Raw genomic sequence first — 19,962 nt, 5'->3', positions numbered from 1 at the left:
TGGGAATAAAGACACAGACCTACTAGAGAATGGACTTGAGGATATTGGGGGGGGAAGGGTAAGCTGTGACAAAGTGAGAGAGTGGCATGGACATATATACACTACCAAACGTAAAATAGATAGCTAGTGGGAAGCAGCCACATAGCACAGGGAGATCAGCTCGGTGCTTTGTGACCACCTAGAGGGGTGGGATAGGGAGGGTGGGAGGGAGGGAGATGCAAGAGGGCAGAGATATGGGAACATATGTATATGTATAACTGATTCACTTTGTTATAAAGCAGAAACTAACACACCATTGTAAAGCAATTATACTCCAATAAAGATGTTAAAAAAAAATAAAGAGTCATCTCCACTTTTGTAGAGCAGAAGGGTGAATTTGGAGCTGAGAAACAATAAATTGATAACTGGCACTGTGAAGGTCTTTTGATGACACTTGTATCAATTTTCATGTGAAAGTTTCACCCCCATTCTTGATAAAAATTTTGCTGGGTGTACAATTTATTTTTTCCTCAGCACTTGAAAAGATCATTCCATGGTCTTTTGGCTTTAATTGAAAAGTCACCTGTCAAAAAAAAAAAAAAAAAAAAATTCCCTTGGGAGTTCTGTGGTTGCCTAATGGTTAGTGTTCTAGGCTTTTACTGCTGTGTCATTCAATCCCTGATAGGGGAACTGAGATTCCACAGGCCGCTGCCAGGTGCAGCCAAAAAAAAAAAAAAAAAAAGTCCAAATCTAGTGAAAAACAGGGATGAAAGATCCTCCCTTCTTCCTTGAAGTTTTCTTAGGGCTTTCTAGGCCTTCACATAGCTAGGCAGAATAAAGCTGAAAAAATAGGAAGAAGATAATTGGTAGAGTATGCTGTACCAGAAACGAAAGAGAGAGGGTTGAGAATTAGCAAATGATCAGCCGTGTCAAACTAGTAGCTGTGTAAGACTGAATATAATGTAAGGACTGAGTAAGATGGTTAGAAAGAGTAGGTATCAACAGTCCATTAATGTCAAAGAATCCTCTCTTTCCTCGCTTCTCTCCTAAGGCCTTGCTTCTCTCTGCAATATTGGAGAGTTCTTTCCTGGAGTATCATATTAGAGAAATGTTGACCTCTTCATGTAGAGGGAGGGCAATCTTGAGCAGCCTTAGATTAGGTGTGTTTGAAGATAGAACCTAGATTACATGAGGCCTTTTGTAGTAAGGAAATGGAAACACTATGTTTAAGACCGTGGGTTTCAAGATGTTGATTGTAATTACAGTGAGAGAAACAGAGATAAAATGAGAGAAAGAATGAATGAGAGAGAGAGCGAGAGAGAGCGAGAGAGAGCGAGAGAGCGAGAGAGAGAGAGAGAGAGAGAGAGAGAGAGAGAGAGAGAGAGAGAGAGAGAGCGATTACTAGATTTACAAGCAGAGGCTATTAACAAGTGAAAGTGTTTTGGACAAAAATGAGATGTGAACATGTTTGAAGGACAAAGCCTAACTGAACTGAAAGACAGATGAAATGGTAGACAGTGAAAGGATAATTAAGGGAGTAAGATCCTTCAAAGAGTCCAGGAATAATTAGATTTAGCAAAAAAGATGAGATATTCCTTCCTCAGAAATATCTTGCTTGGCACACAGTGAAAGCTTAGTAAATGCTAATTATTGTTATTCTCTTTTTTCATTCAGTAAGTACATATTGGTCACTAGTAAAAGTCTATAACTATTCTAGGTGCTGGTAAGTCACCTCAAATCCCAGTGAAATGCAGTTTGTTTGATAATGATTAAATAACAAAGATGGCGGGCTTACGTCGATGATTTGGTTTTACTCTTCAGGGAAACAGATTTTAGTGGAATGGATGCATTTGTAAACAAATAACTACACACAAAGTGACGAGTGTTCTGCACCAGTGTGTAGAAAATCTTGTGAAAACGTGGTTGCAGGAGCAGTGAATCACAGGTTTTGGGACAGGGCACTCACAGCAGAGAGGAGCTAGTGTTGGAACAGGTTATAGGCTAAAGACAAATACTTGTTAAAGTTAAACGCTTTTTTGAAAACTCCATGTTGTGTGTGTATGTGCATCTTTAAAATAAAAGAACCTGGTGAATCACGGCCATGGATTTTATTTTATTTGTTTATTTATTTTGGCCCTGCACATCTTGTGGGATCTTGGTTCCCCTACCAGGGATCGAGCCTGGGCCCCTTGTGGTGGAAGTGCGGCGTCCTAACTGCCAGACCGCCAGAGAAGTCCCGTGGGCCATTTAATTAATTTATTTATTAAACTGTCTTTTGGAATACAGTGAAATACCCAAAGGCTGGGGGAAAAAAACCCCTTAAGACCAAAGGATTTATCTTGAGAATCAGGATTCCCACACAATCCAGTCTCTTACTTCTCTTACTCTTCCTTTTCAGAGGTAGTTTTCATTACTGTTTTTTTTTTTTTTTAATTTGGTATCATTACAGAATTATTCTAAACGTTTGTGTGTGTGTGTATTACAGATGTGTGTAGATACATATATATACCCCTTTTAGAACCTAAAATGGGAATGTATTTTAAACGCTGTACTGCACCTTTTCATCCCACTATATATTTTGGAGATTATTTCATATCTCATGCTGCAGCGTTCCATTGTAAGACTCTAATAATTTATTTAATCCCTGATTTATGGACACTAAAGTTCTTTCCATGTACCCATTAACAATTAGAGAAATTTTCAAGCACATAAAAACAGTAAGAACAATGTAATGAACACTCTTGTACTAAAAGGAACTTCAACGTTTATTTTTACAGTTTGGGTTTCCTGGCAAGCAGATTCTGAGATGGAGATTAGCACTCAGGTTTATAAGGGAGTGCTTTTAGTCCCGACACCTGGGGAAGGGAAGCAGGTTTGGCCAGAGGGAGAAGTTGAGCTGTAATGAGTCTCAGCGGAAGGAATCTCAGTTGAGCCTGGGGGTAGTTCCAAAGATGGAATGACCCTTCAGAACTATACTGAATTGATATGAGGGGGCCTGGCCTTTACTGTTTATCCCTGGATTGATCAGTTGTTGGATGTGGGCTGTCCTACTGGAAGGCGGCAAGGTGTCTCCCTTTGGCTGGGGCAGTCGTTAGTGGGGGCTGACAGCCCAGTGCTCTCAGCGGCTGGGGTAATAAGTCCTTTATTCCCGAGGTGCATCTGGATGCGTACCACCCATCACACTTATGTTCCTGTTTCATCTTCATCCCTTTCAATACCTCTTACCCCCTCTTCCCCTCCACCATCTCCCACATGCCAGCCCCAGACATCAGATCATTTCATCCCTAAATACTACAGTTCTACTTACCTTTGAGTAATGTGTTTTAGTAAAATCTTGATTAACCAGATTGACTGGAGAATGAAGTTTTCTGGTAAATGGAATTTTGTGGTAAATGCAGACAACATAGAATAAGGAAGGGTATTTATTTCATTAGGAATCAGGAGGTCTGTGTGTGCCTCTGAGCTCTGAGATGAGTTTGCAGTGTAATTTTGAGAGAGTTGCTGAAGGACCTAAATGTGGCGGGCGGGAGGAGGGGCTCAGCGGCCCCTTCCCATAGTGAGTAGTTATGTTTAGGCAAAACTTTGTAGTCTTCTTTCCCTTTTTGGCAGATTTTGATAAAACTGCGAAACAGGGTTTAATTTTCTTTTCTATCAACTTTGAATTTGGAAAATGTGAGCAACTAAGCTCTTCTGTGCCTATTTAAATTAAGGGAAAAAAAATCCACTAAGGGGATTGCCGCTCACAGAACCTGAGAATAAAACCTCTTAAAGTGGGGTTTGCTCCAGGGGCTACTGGATAGGTTTACCGTTCTGGCTCCCCCAGGCTTGGAGTTAGCGCTGATGTTACAGTTTCACAGTCCAGTCACCAACACCTTCCTTGCCTCTTACCCTGGAGCCAGTCTGTTCTTGGTAACAGTGAGAAGTCCGTGTTCCCACTTTAGTGACACCTGGGTTGTTTGTTGTTTTTTAAATTATCTTTAAGGAGGAAGGGCCCCATTGAAGGGTAAACTTGTAATAAATTGGAATTTCAAATATTATGTACTTGTGTTTATAAAGAATAAATAAATAAATATCCACTCAAATAGATCTCTATAAGATGGTAACGAGCTATATACTTCTCTCCATTTCTATATTAGGAAGGCAGTTTTTTTTTTTTTTTGGTCAGTTACAAAAGCCTTTCTTTTACAACTGCTTAAATATCAAAAACAAAAGCAAAACAGCAGGAGGTTGACCCATATTTCATCAACTTTTGCAATGACTTGGTTCAGTGATACAGGCAAAGGGTGATTGGATTTTTCCCGTTCACGTGAGACGATTTTTGTTGAGTTCTCTGGTGCCATTTTGTGAACATATTTCCTGAGCTCTAATTTCTCTGAGACCAGATTATGCCTCAGTTTCTCTGTTGCCTCATTACATTCTTATTTTGCTCACGCCCACCCCCCCCCTCCCCCCCCCCCCCCCGCCCCCCCGCCCCCATGCTTGCTTACTTTCTCTTATCACTCTGCTTGGAAAGTAATGTTGCCAAATCTGGCTCCCTGTGCACCAATGCTGAATAAAAATACGGAGACAGAGAAATGGAAGATAAGAAATAGAGAGGCTTTTTATTTTCTTTGCCAGGCAAAGGGAAGGCATAGCAGGCTAGTGCCCCAAGAACTGTGCCCCCCGCTTCCTGGGGAATTACAGGGATTCTTATAGGGGAGTTCGAAGTCCGAAGTGAGTGATAAGGATCAAAATGGTGAAGGTCTTGCATTCTTTTTCTTGCATTATTTCAAAACAGTCATTGCTGGAGTCAGGCAACCTGGTAATTGGGTCCGTTAGCCTCTGGGTTATCGGTCTACATTATGACCTCCTTTCTGAAATGCAAACAGCTACAAGGGGTTATTTGCTACAAGAGTTTATAGGGAGAGTAAAGAGTAAATATCAGGTGCAGGGTGTAAATTTCCTAAATTACACAGGATTAGGGGTGACTGGTTAGTTTTGTGAAGGACAAATCTAACTATAGACACTACAGATTAGTAACAGTTAAAATAAAACTAGGATTAATTAACTCATGCCAGTTTATGTTTCTTCTCTAGCCTGTTCACTGTTCCCTTTATTTTCCTGGTTATCAGGAGAGGAAAAAACCTCATTTCTATTTTTGTTGCAACAGTAATAGTCATTCATGTCTTTTTCTTGCCTCACGCCTTACATATTTCATCAAACCCGATGATTTACTGTTCTTCTGTAATGCCTTATATTTTCTTTTTCTTTCAAAACTCTCATCATTTTAGCCAGGTTCTTATCACTGCAGCCAGGCTTATTGCAGTAGCATCCCATTTGGTTTTCCTGTATACTATCTCAAATAGTCTTCGCATACTGCTTCTCTGCTTAGATGGATATATAGTTATGGGACCATTAAGTCTCTTTAAACTCTGGTCCTGCTCAAGACCATTGTGAAACCTTGTAGTATCTTCTTACTTCTCAAAACCTAAATTTGTAAATTCTGCTTAGGTGTATAATAATTTATCTCACATATTAGAATCTGAAATTATTGATGACTTCACTGGGCATCAGTATAATAATAATAGTGCCTGTTCTTTATATAGAGGGCGTTTAGTATTTTAAATTGTTTTCCCTTTACTTTTGTTCTTGGAGTACCTTTGTGTAAAAAACCTGTATCGAAATCTATGTTGTGTTTTTATCAATTTGGTGTGTTGAACACCAAGTCCTATCTATTGTATATCTAAAATAGCTCTCATGTTCATCTTATTATTACCATTTTCACCACTGCTACCCTTCATCATATATTTATTAAAGACGTCCCATATGGCAGACACTATGCTACATCCACATCATGTGGTGGTAAATACATCGATGTGGTTCTTGTTCTTAGGGAGCTTAAAGACTAGTAGGGGAGACAGCCATTAGACAGAGAAATCCAGAAATAGTAATGAAGTTGTGATACATTTAGGCACCATCTCTCTTACCAGCAGTACTGCAGTAGCCCCACTGGTCTTCAGACCCAGAGTTTTCTCCCTCCCTTTTGTATTGTAGCTCGAGGGATCTTTCTGAAAAGCTAATCAGATTTAAAACAGTTGACCTGTTTTCCATTGCTATCAGGTTAAACTCCAAATTCCTTGAGGTGGGTTACCAAGTTCTTATGATTTGGTGCATGTGGGCTTGTTGTTTCTTGTCTCATTCTGCCTTTGTGCTCTGAATGCCAGCCCTGCTATTTTCACTGTCCAGAAAGAACTGAGATCTGTCACCTTGGGGACTTAGAATATGTGATTCCTTGAGCCTCTTCCTTGGGTAATTACTACTCATTCTCACTCATCATTTCTTCCAAGAACCCTTCCTGAAGTATAGGTTAGGATATCCATCTTTTGTGTCTCCATTAGGTCTTGAGATTCCTCCTGTATCACACTCTGTGGTAGTTGTTTGCATGTGTGTAAGCCCCATTGTGTAGGTCAATGTGTCTATTTTATCTCCTGTTGTAATTCCATGGTATAGACACAGAATGGAAACTTGGGAAATGAGATCAGAATTTAATTTGAAAGCTGTCTTAGTATTGGGATTGGAGTTTGTAGTATTATTTCTAATAAAGTCATGCAGAATTGAATTGTCATATTTGCAGATAGAATTGTTTGACAGGCATATACAGTAGTAGTACTTTTATATTGTGTCAAAAAGTCAGTGAAAGATAGTAACCTCTTGAAAAGGTACAACTTTATTAAATGTTAAGCTACAGTGCTGAAAGAAATCAGTAGATGTGGAAGCAGCATGTGAAGAATAGCAAAATCTGTGTTTTAAAAAAATTAATAGTTGCTGATCATCTGCCATGTGATGGATATTTTACTAGTTGCATTACATATATGATCTCTCTTAACCTTTATGACAGCTTTCTGAAAGGAGGGTATTATCGTCCATCTTTTACAGATGGGGAAGCTGAGACCTGGAGGGGTAACTTTTTCAAGATTGCATAGAAGAGTCAGGATTTGAATATAGTTCTTCTGACTGTAAGTTCAGTGTTTTTTCAACTATTATTTTTGTTGTTTTTAACTGAAGTATGGCTTTATTTCTGTATAGAACTGAGAAATAGGTGCAATTAGGTGAAATAGAAATACATGAAATTAAGGTAACCAAAAGAGATGGCTTGATTTTTTTATCTCTCAAACCCCTGCTCTTTATGATTTGATTTCTTTGACTTCAAAATGATTCAAAATTAATTTTATAACTACCTCTTGATGAGAAAACCAAGCCTCAGAAATGAGATGATATGCTCAAAGCCTGCATGGTTGGTGGCAAAATGAGGGGTAGAATCTAGAACTTCTGTTATTTGACTCTAAAGCGTTTTCAGTAAAACAGTTTTATTTAATAGCCAATGCTTAAATATAATTTTAAGTCAGATTTGATACAAACATAGATGAAAATTGAATGTTCTTAGTATTCTTCTGTTTTTAGGAGCATCTAGTCGTACAGCATATTTATTTATAACTCTAAAATTTGAAAGGTGGTATTTCCCCTTAATGTATTAGTTACAAAATATGAGTATATTGTACACAATATTTTGGAGAGTTAGTAAGAATTTTCTTCAGAGTTTCTATTACAGTTAATACTATATGGCACTAATCATTTATTCAGTCACTTTTGATTTGGGCCTTTTCCAGAAAAATGTGATTTTTTTTCTTTTTTTTATCCCAGTGAATCCCTAATGTCCTTGGATATAGAGCAGTGAATTTTGAATTCGACCCCCCCCTCCCCCCCACCTTGGTTGGACAGAACTTCTTACCTAATTCGTCAAATAAGCAGTTGTAATAGCAGATAAGCTGATGTAGTATGATCCCCTGGAAAAGATACAGTGAAGTTCTGTAACATTATTTCCTAAGGGAGAATTGCTTTTTGGATAATTAATTTTAGGCTATGTTCTTTTATTTTATTTATTTTTTTGCGGTACGCGGGCCTCTCACTGCTGTGGCTTCTCCCATTGCGGAGCACAGGCTCCGGACGCGCAGGCTCAGTGGCCATGGCTCACGGGCCCAGCCGCTCTGCGGCACGTGGGATCCTCCCGGACCGGGGCACGAACCCATGTGCCCTGCATCGGTAGGTGGACTCTCAACCACTGCGCCACCAGGGAAGCCCTAGGCTATGTTCTTTTAAAAGGACATGTCCCTGCTATGAGTTGAATTGTGTTCCCCTAAAATTCGTATGTTGAAGTCTTAACCTCTAGTACCTGAGAATGTGCCCTTATTTGGAGGTCTTTATAAAGGTAATCAAGTTAAATGAGGTCATCGGGGTGGGCCCTAACCCAACATGACTGTGTCCTTATAAAAAAAGAGAGAGATGTGTACATAGGAGAACACCATGTGAGCATGAAGTTGGCCTTCTACCAGCCAAGGAGAGAGGCGTGGATCAGATCTTTCCCTTCACAACCCTCAAAAGGAACTAACTGTGACACCACCTACTTTCAGACTTCTAGCTCAAGAGCTATGAGACAACAAATTCTGTTTTTTAAGCCACTCAGTTTGTGGTCAGGGCAGTTTTTAGGAAACTAATACAATGTATTCCCTTATGAAGATTCTTAATTGCCCTTAATGAGAATTCTTCTCAGATTCTGATTGACTGTCAGTTCCTGATTTTCGTTAGAATGTGGATTTGTTTTAGTTTCTGGAGAAGCTGAGTTAGAGATGGATGTGTTTTCTTGTGTTTTCCAATACCTTTATCATGTTATGGGCGATTATTTTCACTTGTTTTAAGAGCTATGAAATGTATTCTTCTTCCAGGTTTCCTTGAGCTCCTTGTCACTTGAATACCAGAAATTTCTTTCCTGTTGCATCAGAACAGACACATCTCCCTGTCACACACATATTCCTTAGTGCTGAATCTGTGTATTTGCATTCTCTTCAAGCTAGGCGTATGCATCGAATACGAGTGCTCAAATATCGAGAGAAATATTCTTTCCAGATCTCACCATATTGTGTTAGATGCTGTGAGCTTATTTAATTGAGAGAAATCTTTGGTGATATAGCTTAAAAATGAATGCTGTCACCATGGAAGAATGAACTCCTTCCAGATTCTCTTTTTGAGAAAGTCACTGTTGGATACGTTATTCAGCCAGGAACATGCTGTACCAAATTTGTTAAAGTTGGCTCAGTGCTTTGTTTCATTTTCTGATATTAAATAGGAATATGGAAAAAATTGTTAATGTCATAGTAGTCTATGAACCGCTGAACATGATACATAAATGGTTTTATAAATAGGAAGGGAACTTGGAATTTTTCCCAGGTTGTAGCAAACAACTTTTACCTGTAGCAAACAGATGAAGTTTTGGGGGAGGCAAATTGATGAAAGCCATGAATTCTAACAAAAAATAAAAGATGTAATATACATAGACTGCTTTTGGTTAACATCATTCATAATTTTTTACTTGCCTAATTTTCTTTCCAGGGAAAGGGATTTTAGTTTTAGTTTTATTTATTTGTTTAAAGAGTGTAAGTAGTGGATTAAAGAAAAGACTTTTGCTAAAAGCAACCAGCAGTAGGACCATGGGTATTAAACTAGTTTCTTTCATAGAAAGTGGTTACTCCTTTAAGTGTCTCTGAAAATTTCTTAGGACAATCTTAGCGTTCTAAAGAGTCTACATTATACGTATATCTTTTGTTGCCACGTGGAACCCAAGCCTATGAGTGACTCCTCGTGTCTCATAAAGTGTGGCAGAGTCTCTGTCTTATATGGAGCCTTCTCTGATTATGCCAGTTTTCGTGTCTCTTGAACTTCTCTGAACTAGTACTTAAGTCTGTAATCACACAGTTCGTAACACCTAAATCTAGTTGTTTCACTAACTAGCTCTTAATTTTGTCATATGAAGGAATAATTCATTGTATTTGTGCGACCAACAGGGTCCTCTAATGTACACTGCTTAATTGATCGTTCATCTCAGATTTAAACACCTTTACCACAACTAAATGTTTATTATTCAGAAATGAGTTTAAAGTTCTTTATCCCTCAGGTTTCAGAGTTTAGAATAAAAGACATTCGTGACTTTGAGACATAATAGGTTTGTACTAAATACGGTGAATGAGTTTCTCAGTGGGCAGTATTCTTTTTAATGTTTAGGACACTGTCAAAAACTCTCAGTTTTTCTTGGACATTGCTAACTATCATTGGTTTGGAGACTTAACAAGATTTGGAGACCTCACTTGCCTTGGTAGCAGAGCAGAGTGAGTAAGACCCCGGGTTCTAAGTCAGGCTGCCTGGGTCTTGACTGGGGTTCCATTTCTTCCACTTTCACTTTGCAACTCTTTATGACTCACTGTCTTTACATGTGAAGGAAGAGCGCTAATAGTACTTACCGTGTGATTTGTTGTGAGGATTAATTGAGATTTTAATTAGATTTTATATACTTTTATGTATGTGTCTGTTTTATTTATATATATAATGTTTAGTGGAATTCTTGGCACTTAGGAAGTTCAAGTTGGCTTCATAAGAAAAATGTGTAATATGTTTTAGAAGGAAATACAACATTTGACATTATTCTTATAACATTTCCAGGTTTGAAAGCACAATGGCAGGAAACAGCCTTGTTCTACCCATCGTTCTTTGGGGTCGCAAAGCACCAACCCACTGCATCTCAGCAGTACTCTTAACAGATGATGGGGCCACGGTCGTGACTGGATGCCATGATGGGCAAATATGTCTCTGGGACCTTTCAGTAGACTTGGAAGTGAGTGTTTGAAGTGCCTATTGTACTTTTCACATATAATAAACTACTTAACAAAAAATAACACAGTTCCAGAATAATTTGACCTCATAATATATCTTCTGTGAGATATATTTTGACTAAAATTGGTATTCAGAATGATTATTTACATGATTCATCAGAGTTGACTTCTGCTGGCTTTTGGCTTGATTTTCAACTATAATATCTATCCTACCTGGCTTAATATGTTACATTTAACATTTTTCAGAAAATTTCTAACCATATTGAAGGAGGTTTCCAAAAAAGGTATTAAAAAACAATTTGGAGCATATTTATACCTTCTAAGGTCAATGTCTTGAAGAGAGCAAAACTTTTTGTAAAACTGTTTGTAAATTTTGTCATATTTATTTTAAAAGTCACTATGTATTTTTTGCCGTCCTTTACTGGTGTGGAATGCTCAGTGTGCTCTGCTTCTGGGCGCTGGCTCTCTGTGGAGAGACTGTCTTTTTCCATATTTTAACCTCCAATCTCTGACAACTCTCCCCAGGAATTTTTCTGTAAGGGGGAACAGAGAAAATGGGGCGGTAGCTGGCATGAAATGTAGAGGCAAGAAAGTTGATTTTTTTAACTAAACTTTTTTTTTTAACAGCCTTATTGAGATAAAATTTACACGCCATACAATATACTCTTTAAAGTGTACAATTTAATGTTTCTTTACCCTGTTCACAGAGTTGTGCAGGCATTACCACAGTCAATTTTAGAACATTTTCATCACCTTGGAAGCAAACCTTGTACTTTGTAGCAGTTACGCCCAATATACCCCCATGTCCCCTGGGCAACCACAAATCTGTTTCCTGTCTCTATAGATCTGCCTATTCTGGACACTTTATGTAAATAGAATCATTTAGTATGTGATCTTCTGTGATTGGCTTTTTTCACTTAGCATAGTATTTTCAAGGTTCATCCATGTTGTAGCATGTATCAATATTTCATTTCTTTTAGTGGCCAAATGATACTCCATTGTATAGGTGTACTGCATTTTATTTGTCTGTTGATCAGTTGATGGGCATTTAGATTGTTTTTACTTTTGACCATAGTGAATAATGCTGCTTTGAACATTTGTGTGTGAGTTTTTGTGTGGACATATGTTTTCGTTGCTCTTAGGTATTCACCTAGGCATGGAATTGCTAGAACTGAAAAAATGATCCACACCCTTGGATGACATGTCAAGGCTAGGGTTACAGTTTGGAAAGTGACTGGAAATGAGTGTTGTAGAACGTGATATGCCTTCAGGATTGATAGCAAACTAAATAGGAATCAGCAGTGTAGTGATGAGGAGAACAAAATCCCACCACATTTTATTGGAGTTATTACAAGCAATAAGATTTACTTGTAAGATCTTAGAAACCATTCTTTTACTGAATTTTTTGCATGGATTTCACTAGAATGTTATATTTATTTAAATTCAAGTGAGAGGGATTAAAGGGGGAGAGGAGACTGACTAGGAGAGAAATACATCCTTTGAAAGATATTAAGAGAATTGGACTGTTTACCCAGAGGAAAAGAAGGCTGAATAAAAAGTGGCTTGGTTATTGTCTTTTGATTCATATAGAGGGCCTTATTAATGCACTTTATAGCAGTCATTTATGCCTATGAAGGACCAATAAGTCATATAACATACAGAGTGGGGAGGGCACAAAATACCTTCTCTTGAGGTCATGGTGTCTTCCCTTCTTTTGTTAGGAAAGGATTCAGAACTGTAGCTAGAACTTTTGTCTTGCATATCTTGGTCTCCTTTTACCTGTGGGAAAGGGCAGCCTGGCCTAACATGGTGGCACTAAAATATCTGAGAGATATTGCAGAAGCAGTAGTTTAGTGAGTACCTAGACAGATGGTGGTAAGAGTAAAGGAGGGAACCTGTTAATGCAGGTATTGTCTACAGTACAGTGTTTTAATGCTTCGACTACCTATAAAGCTGTAATTGCAGAGAATTAAACTGTAATTGCAAAGAATAGTGTAATACATGGCATTAATGAACGAAGTGAAACATTGTGGTAAGAGCTCAGATGTTGCAGGTGGGTGAAGTTGGCTTCAATCTTGGCTACTGTAGTGTCTAGCTGTGTGACTTTTGGCAATTTTTAACCATTTGATGCCTAAGTCTTGCCATTTTTCAAATAGGATCAACTACACAAGGTTGTGGTAAGGATTCTATGAAGGAATGTGTATTAAGCAGTTATCACAGTGCTTGTACATAGTAAGGATTTAGTTAATGAAAGTAATTGTAGCATCTCAGGTAGTAGAAAGAAAAAATTGCTAAAGGGGGAAACAAAAGGAGTGCTGATTGTTGGCTGACTATAGAACTAGTAGCCTCAAAGTTCCAGATTGGAACATTGATGTTAGTGTTTACTCTTAAGAACTGACACATCATATCATTTTATTCTAAACATCACACCTTGCCACTGATAACTGTCACTTTTGAACTGTGGTCTTTGATGATGGATGGTTTTTTGAATATGTTGAACAGATTATCTTTGTACTGATTATGTGTGAAATGTTTATTAGTTAATAACTATGACATAAATTTTTATGGGATATGGTGAGATACAGATAAAAGGTATAAATATAACAATATGCCATATTTTTATTTTTCCTCCAGTTATATTAATACTTGCTGTGTGAAGCCTCCAACTTTGTTCTTTCTCAAAATTGCTTTGGCTATTTGGTGTCTTTTATGGTTCCACACAAATTTTATCATGGTTTTTTCTATTTCTGAAAAACACCATTGGAATTTTGATAGGATTGCATTCACTCTGTAGATTGCTTTGGGTAGTATGGACCTTTTAATAACATGAATTCTTCCAACCCAAGAACGTGGGATATCTTTCCCACGTTATTTATTTCTTCTTCCACTTCTTTCATTAGTGTCTTATAATTTTCAGAATACAGGTGTTTCACCTCCTTGGTTAAATTTATTTCTAAGTAATTTATTCTCTTTGATGCTATTGTAAGTGGGATTGCTTTCTTAATTTCTCTGTCAGATATCTTGTTGTTATAGAAACAACTGATTTTTGTGTGCTTATTTTGTATCATGCAACTTTTCTGAATTTGTTCATTAGTTCTAACAGTCTTTTGGTTGGAGTCTTTAGGATTTTCTACATATAAGATCATGTCACCTACAACAGAGACAATTTTACTTCTTCCTTTTCAATTTGGATGCTTTGTTTGTTTAGTTTTTTGCCCAATTGCTCTGGCTAAGACTTCCAGTATTATGTTGATTAGAAATGTCAAGAGTAGCTATCTTTGTCTTGTTCTTGATCTTAGAGAAAAGGCTGTTAGCTTTTTACTGTTGAATATGATGTTATCTGTGGGCTTGTTGTATATGGCCTTTATTATGTTGGGGTACATTCCCTCTATACCCAATTTGTTGAGAGTTTTTAATCGTGAAAGGATATTGAGTTTTGTCAAATGCTTTTATTGTCTCTATTGAGATGATTATGTGATTTTTATACTTCATTCAATTATTTTTATTCATTTATCTAGATTTTGGTGGGAGTACAGTCAGTTCTAGTTACTGTATTATGACTGAAAATGGGATTTTCTAGCAAAGCCATGTACATTGAAAATAAAACTAACAACTGGTAAATTTGATTTTCTTGGGAGAAATTAAAGAATTGGCCAAGAGCATTTTTTTTTTTTTCCAGTGGAGGAACACAGAGTCTCTGTATAGAAATGGGGTTGGATGTATGAGAAAATTTTGGATGTATGAGAAAACATTCTAGGCCTGTTCTAACCATAAACAATGATTGTATTTTTCTTTTAATTATAATTATGCAAAATAAGGCTAAAGTGATTTTGATTCTTTGCAAAATGGATATCATGAAAGGGGCTTTAAAGGTATTAATCATATTCTGTTTTTTTAAACTGGGTATTGAGTATGTGATTATGTATTTTTTTTATGTCTTGTACATGTGTTACAAATATTATTTGTATGTATTAAATGTTTAAGAAAGATATCCTGAAATTACTTAAGGCCTTGAAGTAACCTGAAATGATAGCATGCAGTTTGGTATAGAGCAGATGAATTTGGGGGCTGATTGCTAGACTATTTTAGAATAGTGGGTATTAAGCCGTCCTTTCATAAGGCACTATGGCACTAAATCATTAGGCTGTGAAGGTCAGTCTGGTTCCTGATAGTCAACATTGATATCAGCTTTTGGTAGGGTACCTGTTCTCTATTTTCTGTGTTTGGGGATGTCAGTCTAGAGACTCTAAATGTACTTTTAAATCATGCAAAGTATTATTTAAAAAATAGGTGAGGTTAAATTACTTTGTATACTAATACACATTCTTAACCTGATTTCTCAGTGTATTGGAGCTTAGTGCCAAACACTGCCCTGCTTTAGATCCTGGTTCCATCATTCTCTGCGTGATATTGGGCAAGTCATGTCACCTCTTGGTTTTCCACTTTTGACTTTAGAACTACGTGGTGGGATGATTGTGTGCATTAAATTGGTGGGCGTCAGTGTTTTGCAGCTCTTAGTTTTTGATGTTCTGAGCAGTTCTTCTCAAATCTGTATCTGTATATTGTACTGAATATTTAACAGGATTCCTAAAAATGATTACTTAAAAAATTTGGTACTAATATCAACATATTTGTGTATTTCTAGGTTAATCCTCGAGCACTGTTGTTTGGTCACACAGCTTCAATCACCTGTTTATCTAAAGCTTGTGCTTCTAGTGACAAACAGTATATTGTGAGCGCATCCGAGAGTGGGTATGTATTTTCTTATTCACTTTTCTCCTCCTAAGTCTGTATTGCAAATAGTACCACTGTATTAGTAAGTAGGAATTTTTTTTTTTCCTTTGGGGGTGTCTTTTAAATAAATGCCTCAGTTGTTTCAACATAAAGATATTTGAAATATGGTTTTCAAAATGAATTTTATCTTTATTAATGATTTTTATAATACTTTGTATTTTATTGTAATTTATGATTATGTTTTTGCCTTGCTTTTGAGAAACTCAGAATACCATAAAATTTAAAGAATGATCATTAATCCCCAAGGCATTTTTGCTGAATTGGCCGACAACTCTGAGAGTTTTAAAAAACCTCAGTGATGCTAGGCTAGCATAAATTTGGAAGACGAAGCCACGCAAAAGTTTAAACAGTTATATTGATGTACATTAATGCACTAATATGGCTACATGTATTCCTAAGGCTCAGAATAGAGCTTGCTTTTAGAGATGTAAGTCATTGAACGGTATTTGTAGGGTCTAGAGTGTGGGGAATTAAAAGAAGAAACTTAGAGTGTTTAGAAAATTGTATATTTACACAATATGTTATTGAAGGGAGTTGGGGAACTGGAAGAGAATTATTTAAGAACTTGTCCCTTCTACTCCTCATAATTTATGAATTTAAAAAGAACCTTGTATAACTGAAAGGCAGCAGCAGGTGAAAATATAGTACCTTTTGTCCAATTAAAGGATAATTCATATTAGAGTGAATATTCTAAATAGATCGGATGAATTTCCTTTGAAAAATTTATACCATATGAGATATAGGAAAAGACATCTTAAAGAATACCCTAATATCAGGATCATTACATTTTATTAATGTTGTCTTCTGTTAAATAAATCTTAAATTTATTTCTTTAAAATACAAGGCATATTGACATTTCTAATTTCAAATGTTGTATCTTTAGTGTGAGATAAAGCTTTTTTCTTTTGGTATGCATGCAATAAAACTTCTGCCATAAATATGGAATTAAAACTGGAATATTATATTTAATTTGCAAAGATTTGGAATTCAGTTGACCTTAAGTTTTGCTTTTTGCAGTGCTGAGTTTTCTAGTAGGTTGATGACCGATGGAAAATTGCAGTGGTTTAAATTAAAAGTTTATTTCTAGTTTTTGCCACTTGCCCTTCATATATCACTTAGGGCTGTGCTCTGCTTCATAATTCTCCTTACTTTGAGGCTGAGGGTGAAGGAACCGCCGCTATCTGGTATAGAGGCAGAGGAGGAGAGTTCTGGAGGGTCTCATATCAGTTCTGGTCAGAACTACTCAGAAGACTCCACCAACTAAAAGGGAGCCAGGAGGTGCAGTCCTCCCAGGTGCCCAGAAAGAATGTGGATCAAGGTGGGGGTGGTTAGGTTGGAGGGGAGTTTAGGACGGTGGGTGGGAGGACCAGAATTTTTGATGAACAGCAATAATGACTATATACTATCAATACTTTTTCAGAAATATGTCAGTTTTAATGGAAGATTAATTTTAAACCACTGTGACAAAGTTGAACAGTGCTTCCAAAACTCAGATTTAAAGTCAGCTGTTATCTTATTTTATAGAGAGATGTGCCTCTGGGACGTGAATGACGGCAGATGTATTGAATTTACAAAATTAGCTTGCACACACACTGGCATACAGGTTAGTATCAATTTCTGTAACTGGCCAAGTCAGCACAATTTATTATAGGTGTACAATTGAAAAAATGTTTTTTAAACATTGAGTCTATATTTTTATATGAGAAGTGGGTGGGGATGGGTAATAGGACAGGAAGACTAGAATTAGAGTAGTAAAAGTATTTTTCATAAGACAGTGTAGTGGGGGAGGAAAACAAAGACGAGGAGACTAATGTTGAAAGATGTAAGGTAAGCCGTTGTCACTGCTGCTTCTGCTCTCTCTGTCCTGGTTACCCAGGTGAGAGCCCTTTTACTGGTTGGGTAAGTGTTCTAGATCCTAAATAATGGAATTCTCTCTTGCTAAAGCCTTGGTGATTCCACTCATGATTGACACAGTCCATTTTGGGGATGATACCCTTTTCCTTGCTTGTGCAGTTGGCTCTTGAGTTCGTGTTTTGACTTCACAACTCTGCAAAAGAAAGGACCATTTCATATGCCTGGCTGACACAGGAATTTGCACAGGAATTTATAGCTTCTCACTTACATTCCTGGTATTCTTCCTTATTCTTTCATAACTGTCAAATTCTTTGTGCTTCAAATTACTCATCATTTACTGTGTTGAGTGTTGGGAAATTACAATGTATATAGAAAAATGTGATTTATGTTCTCAATCGGGAAGAAGAGGGAAAAGAAGAGAACTCACATTTATAGCAAATATTATATAGGTGTTTCTTGTATGGTTTCTCATTTAGGCCTCCCCACATCCTTACCAATTAGGTAGGAGTATATCCTTTTATGTATAAGGAAGCTGATAGCCGGAGTGATTAAATGACTTGCCCCAGCCTCACAGTGAGTCATTCCTGGCACTAGGATCCCAAATCAGCTTTATCTGACTCTAGGGACTGTGTTCTTTCTGTTATATCATACTGCCTCCCTTAAAACAAGTAAAATCATTTGTTGAGAAAGAAGACCTTCTGTGCTAACACAAGTTAGACAAGCAAAGGAAAATTTTCACAGATGGTTAGTGTGATATAAATCTTTAGTGACTACTTATTACCCTGGCAAAGTCCTTTTAAAAATTGCTTCTTCAATGCTGTTACGGCATATACTTTTTATTTAAAGGGCCTGTAGTATTTATTTTTTATCATATGAAGAATCATCAAGATTTATAAAGAGAAAAGGGATGATAAAATCATTTAGATTCATTGACTTTATAAATAATTTAATTGGAAAATTATATATAAGTATCAAACTCATTGGATATAAATATTTTAACTGTTGTATAATTTTATGATTTAAAAACTTTTGGTTTATGTTTTAGGAAAAATTATCTTTATTCAATATATTTTCAGTGCCTGCTATTTATCAGATCCTGTATTAGGTCTTCTGTATTTAGATTGGCAACCATCTCTAAGTAGAAGATGCTTTCTGGCATTTACTAATGTGTGTGACAGGTGTTTCCTGGGTGATCCTCACCCTCTCAGGTTCAGAAGCAGGTTTTTAAAAAAATTTTGTTTATTTCTTTCTTTCTTTTTGGCTGCGTTGGGTCTTCATTGCTGCGCGCAGGTTTTCTCTAGTTGCGGCGAGCGGGGGCTACTCTTCGTTCCAGTGCGCGGGCTTCTCATGGCAGTGGCTTCTCTTGTTGCAGAGCACAGGCTCTAGGCACGTGGGCTCAGTAGTGGCACGTGGGCTCAGTAGCTGTGGCTCGTGGACTCTAGAGCGCAGGCTCAGTAGTTGTGGCGCACGGGCTTAGTTGCTCCGTGGCATGTGGGATATTCCTGGACCAGGGCTTGAACCTGTGTCCCCTGCATTGGCAGGCAGATTCTTAACCACTGTGCCACCAGGGAAGTCCCCAGGTTGTTCTTATATGTAGAAATGATGAACCTTGATGGCATTGGCACTCACTGAAGCCATAAGGAAGTGCCAACTTATTAAATTATCACATGGGGGCATCACTTTTTAATATTTGGAAAACCTGTTTCTCCATTAGGGACACCTTTCTTGCCCATATCAAAATGTCTTGGAAGCTAAATCAGCGTTCGGAAGATGGTTTGAGAATATAACTTTCAAGCAAAAGTGAGAGGCATTTAGTCAGGCATATCTAATAAAATATCCCTGCCCTCAGGACAGAGCTCTTCTCTAGTGACTGCAGTGCACATGACTTTCCTGGCTGGTGCTGAGTGAGCACTGACAAAGTTTGCTTACGTGCACCCATCCCTTTCTCCTTCACACATCCTCCCCTTCTGTGGGTCAAGGCTACCTATGGTCACATTATTATATGCATGCGAGAGCCTGGCAGTCCCTGGGAGCCCAGATCGTGTGTTATGGATCAACCTGAGATCTAGAGGTCCCCCCTATGATAGTCTACATTTTATTAGACCCCTCTCTGTGGTTTAGTGGTGCTACCTTGCACTTAGTTAATGTGCTCCGTGCTCAGTGCTCATGTTTAAGAAGTTGTGCTCCTTGTGCAGGGGACTTCATAGTTGAGAAAAGATCGTCTTCCTTCACATGCAACGTTGAGCTCTGAGCAGTGGGTGGATGAGTGTGGGAGCAGACTGGACCTGGGTTTCTTACTTATCTCCCCAGTTGTGGAGTGGTTACAGCATTGCCCCTTGTGCAGTGTCTAGCTTGCCTTCATGTGATTTATGTAAGGTCCAATCCCTTGAAAAGTTGTAGTCTGCCTTCTAAAAATCCTCTAGGAGAATCATTCCACTAAGAGAGTCACTTTTTTTTTTTTTTTTGAGGCTAAGGGAATTCAGAACCTTTGATAAGTTGTTGGTCTTAGAGTCATTCTTTCTCTGCTCTTTGCTTGATGGAAACTCATCTTATCCTTTTGAGCTATTCTTGGCATGAGTAACACCATTGTACTGGTTCTTCCTCTATTTTTCTTTCATAAAGTATAAATGTGCACTAT

The 19,962-nt window shown here is 37.6% G+C and overlaps 1 protein-coding gene across 1 annotated transcript in view; it reads left to right on the top strand.

Annotated features, from left to right (window-relative positions):
- The window catches only part of WDR7 (WD repeat domain 7), a 372,564-nt gene that overhangs the window by 10,888 nt on the left and 341,714 nt on the right, over positions 1-19,962 (top strand). Inside the window, 3 exon segments of the mRNA XM_032602743.1 lie at positions 10,507-10,678; positions 15,322-15,428; positions 16,995-17,073. Coding sequence (XP_032458634.1) covers positions 10,520-10,678; positions 15,322-15,428; positions 16,995-17,073 — 345 coding nt within the window. The 5' untranslated portion in view covers positions 10,507-10,519.

This window comes from Phocoena sinus, chromosome 14 (genome assembly GCF_008692025.1).
Source record: "Phocoena sinus isolate mPhoSin1 chromosome 14, mPhoSin1.pri, whole genome shotgun sequence".
Classification (NCBI taxonomy): Eukaryota; Metazoa; Chordata; class Mammalia; order Artiodactyla; family Phocoenidae; genus Phocoena; species Phocoena sinus.
The sequence above is the reverse complement of the archived record's forward strand: the minus strand, read 5'-3'. Positions and strand labels throughout refer to the sequence as shown.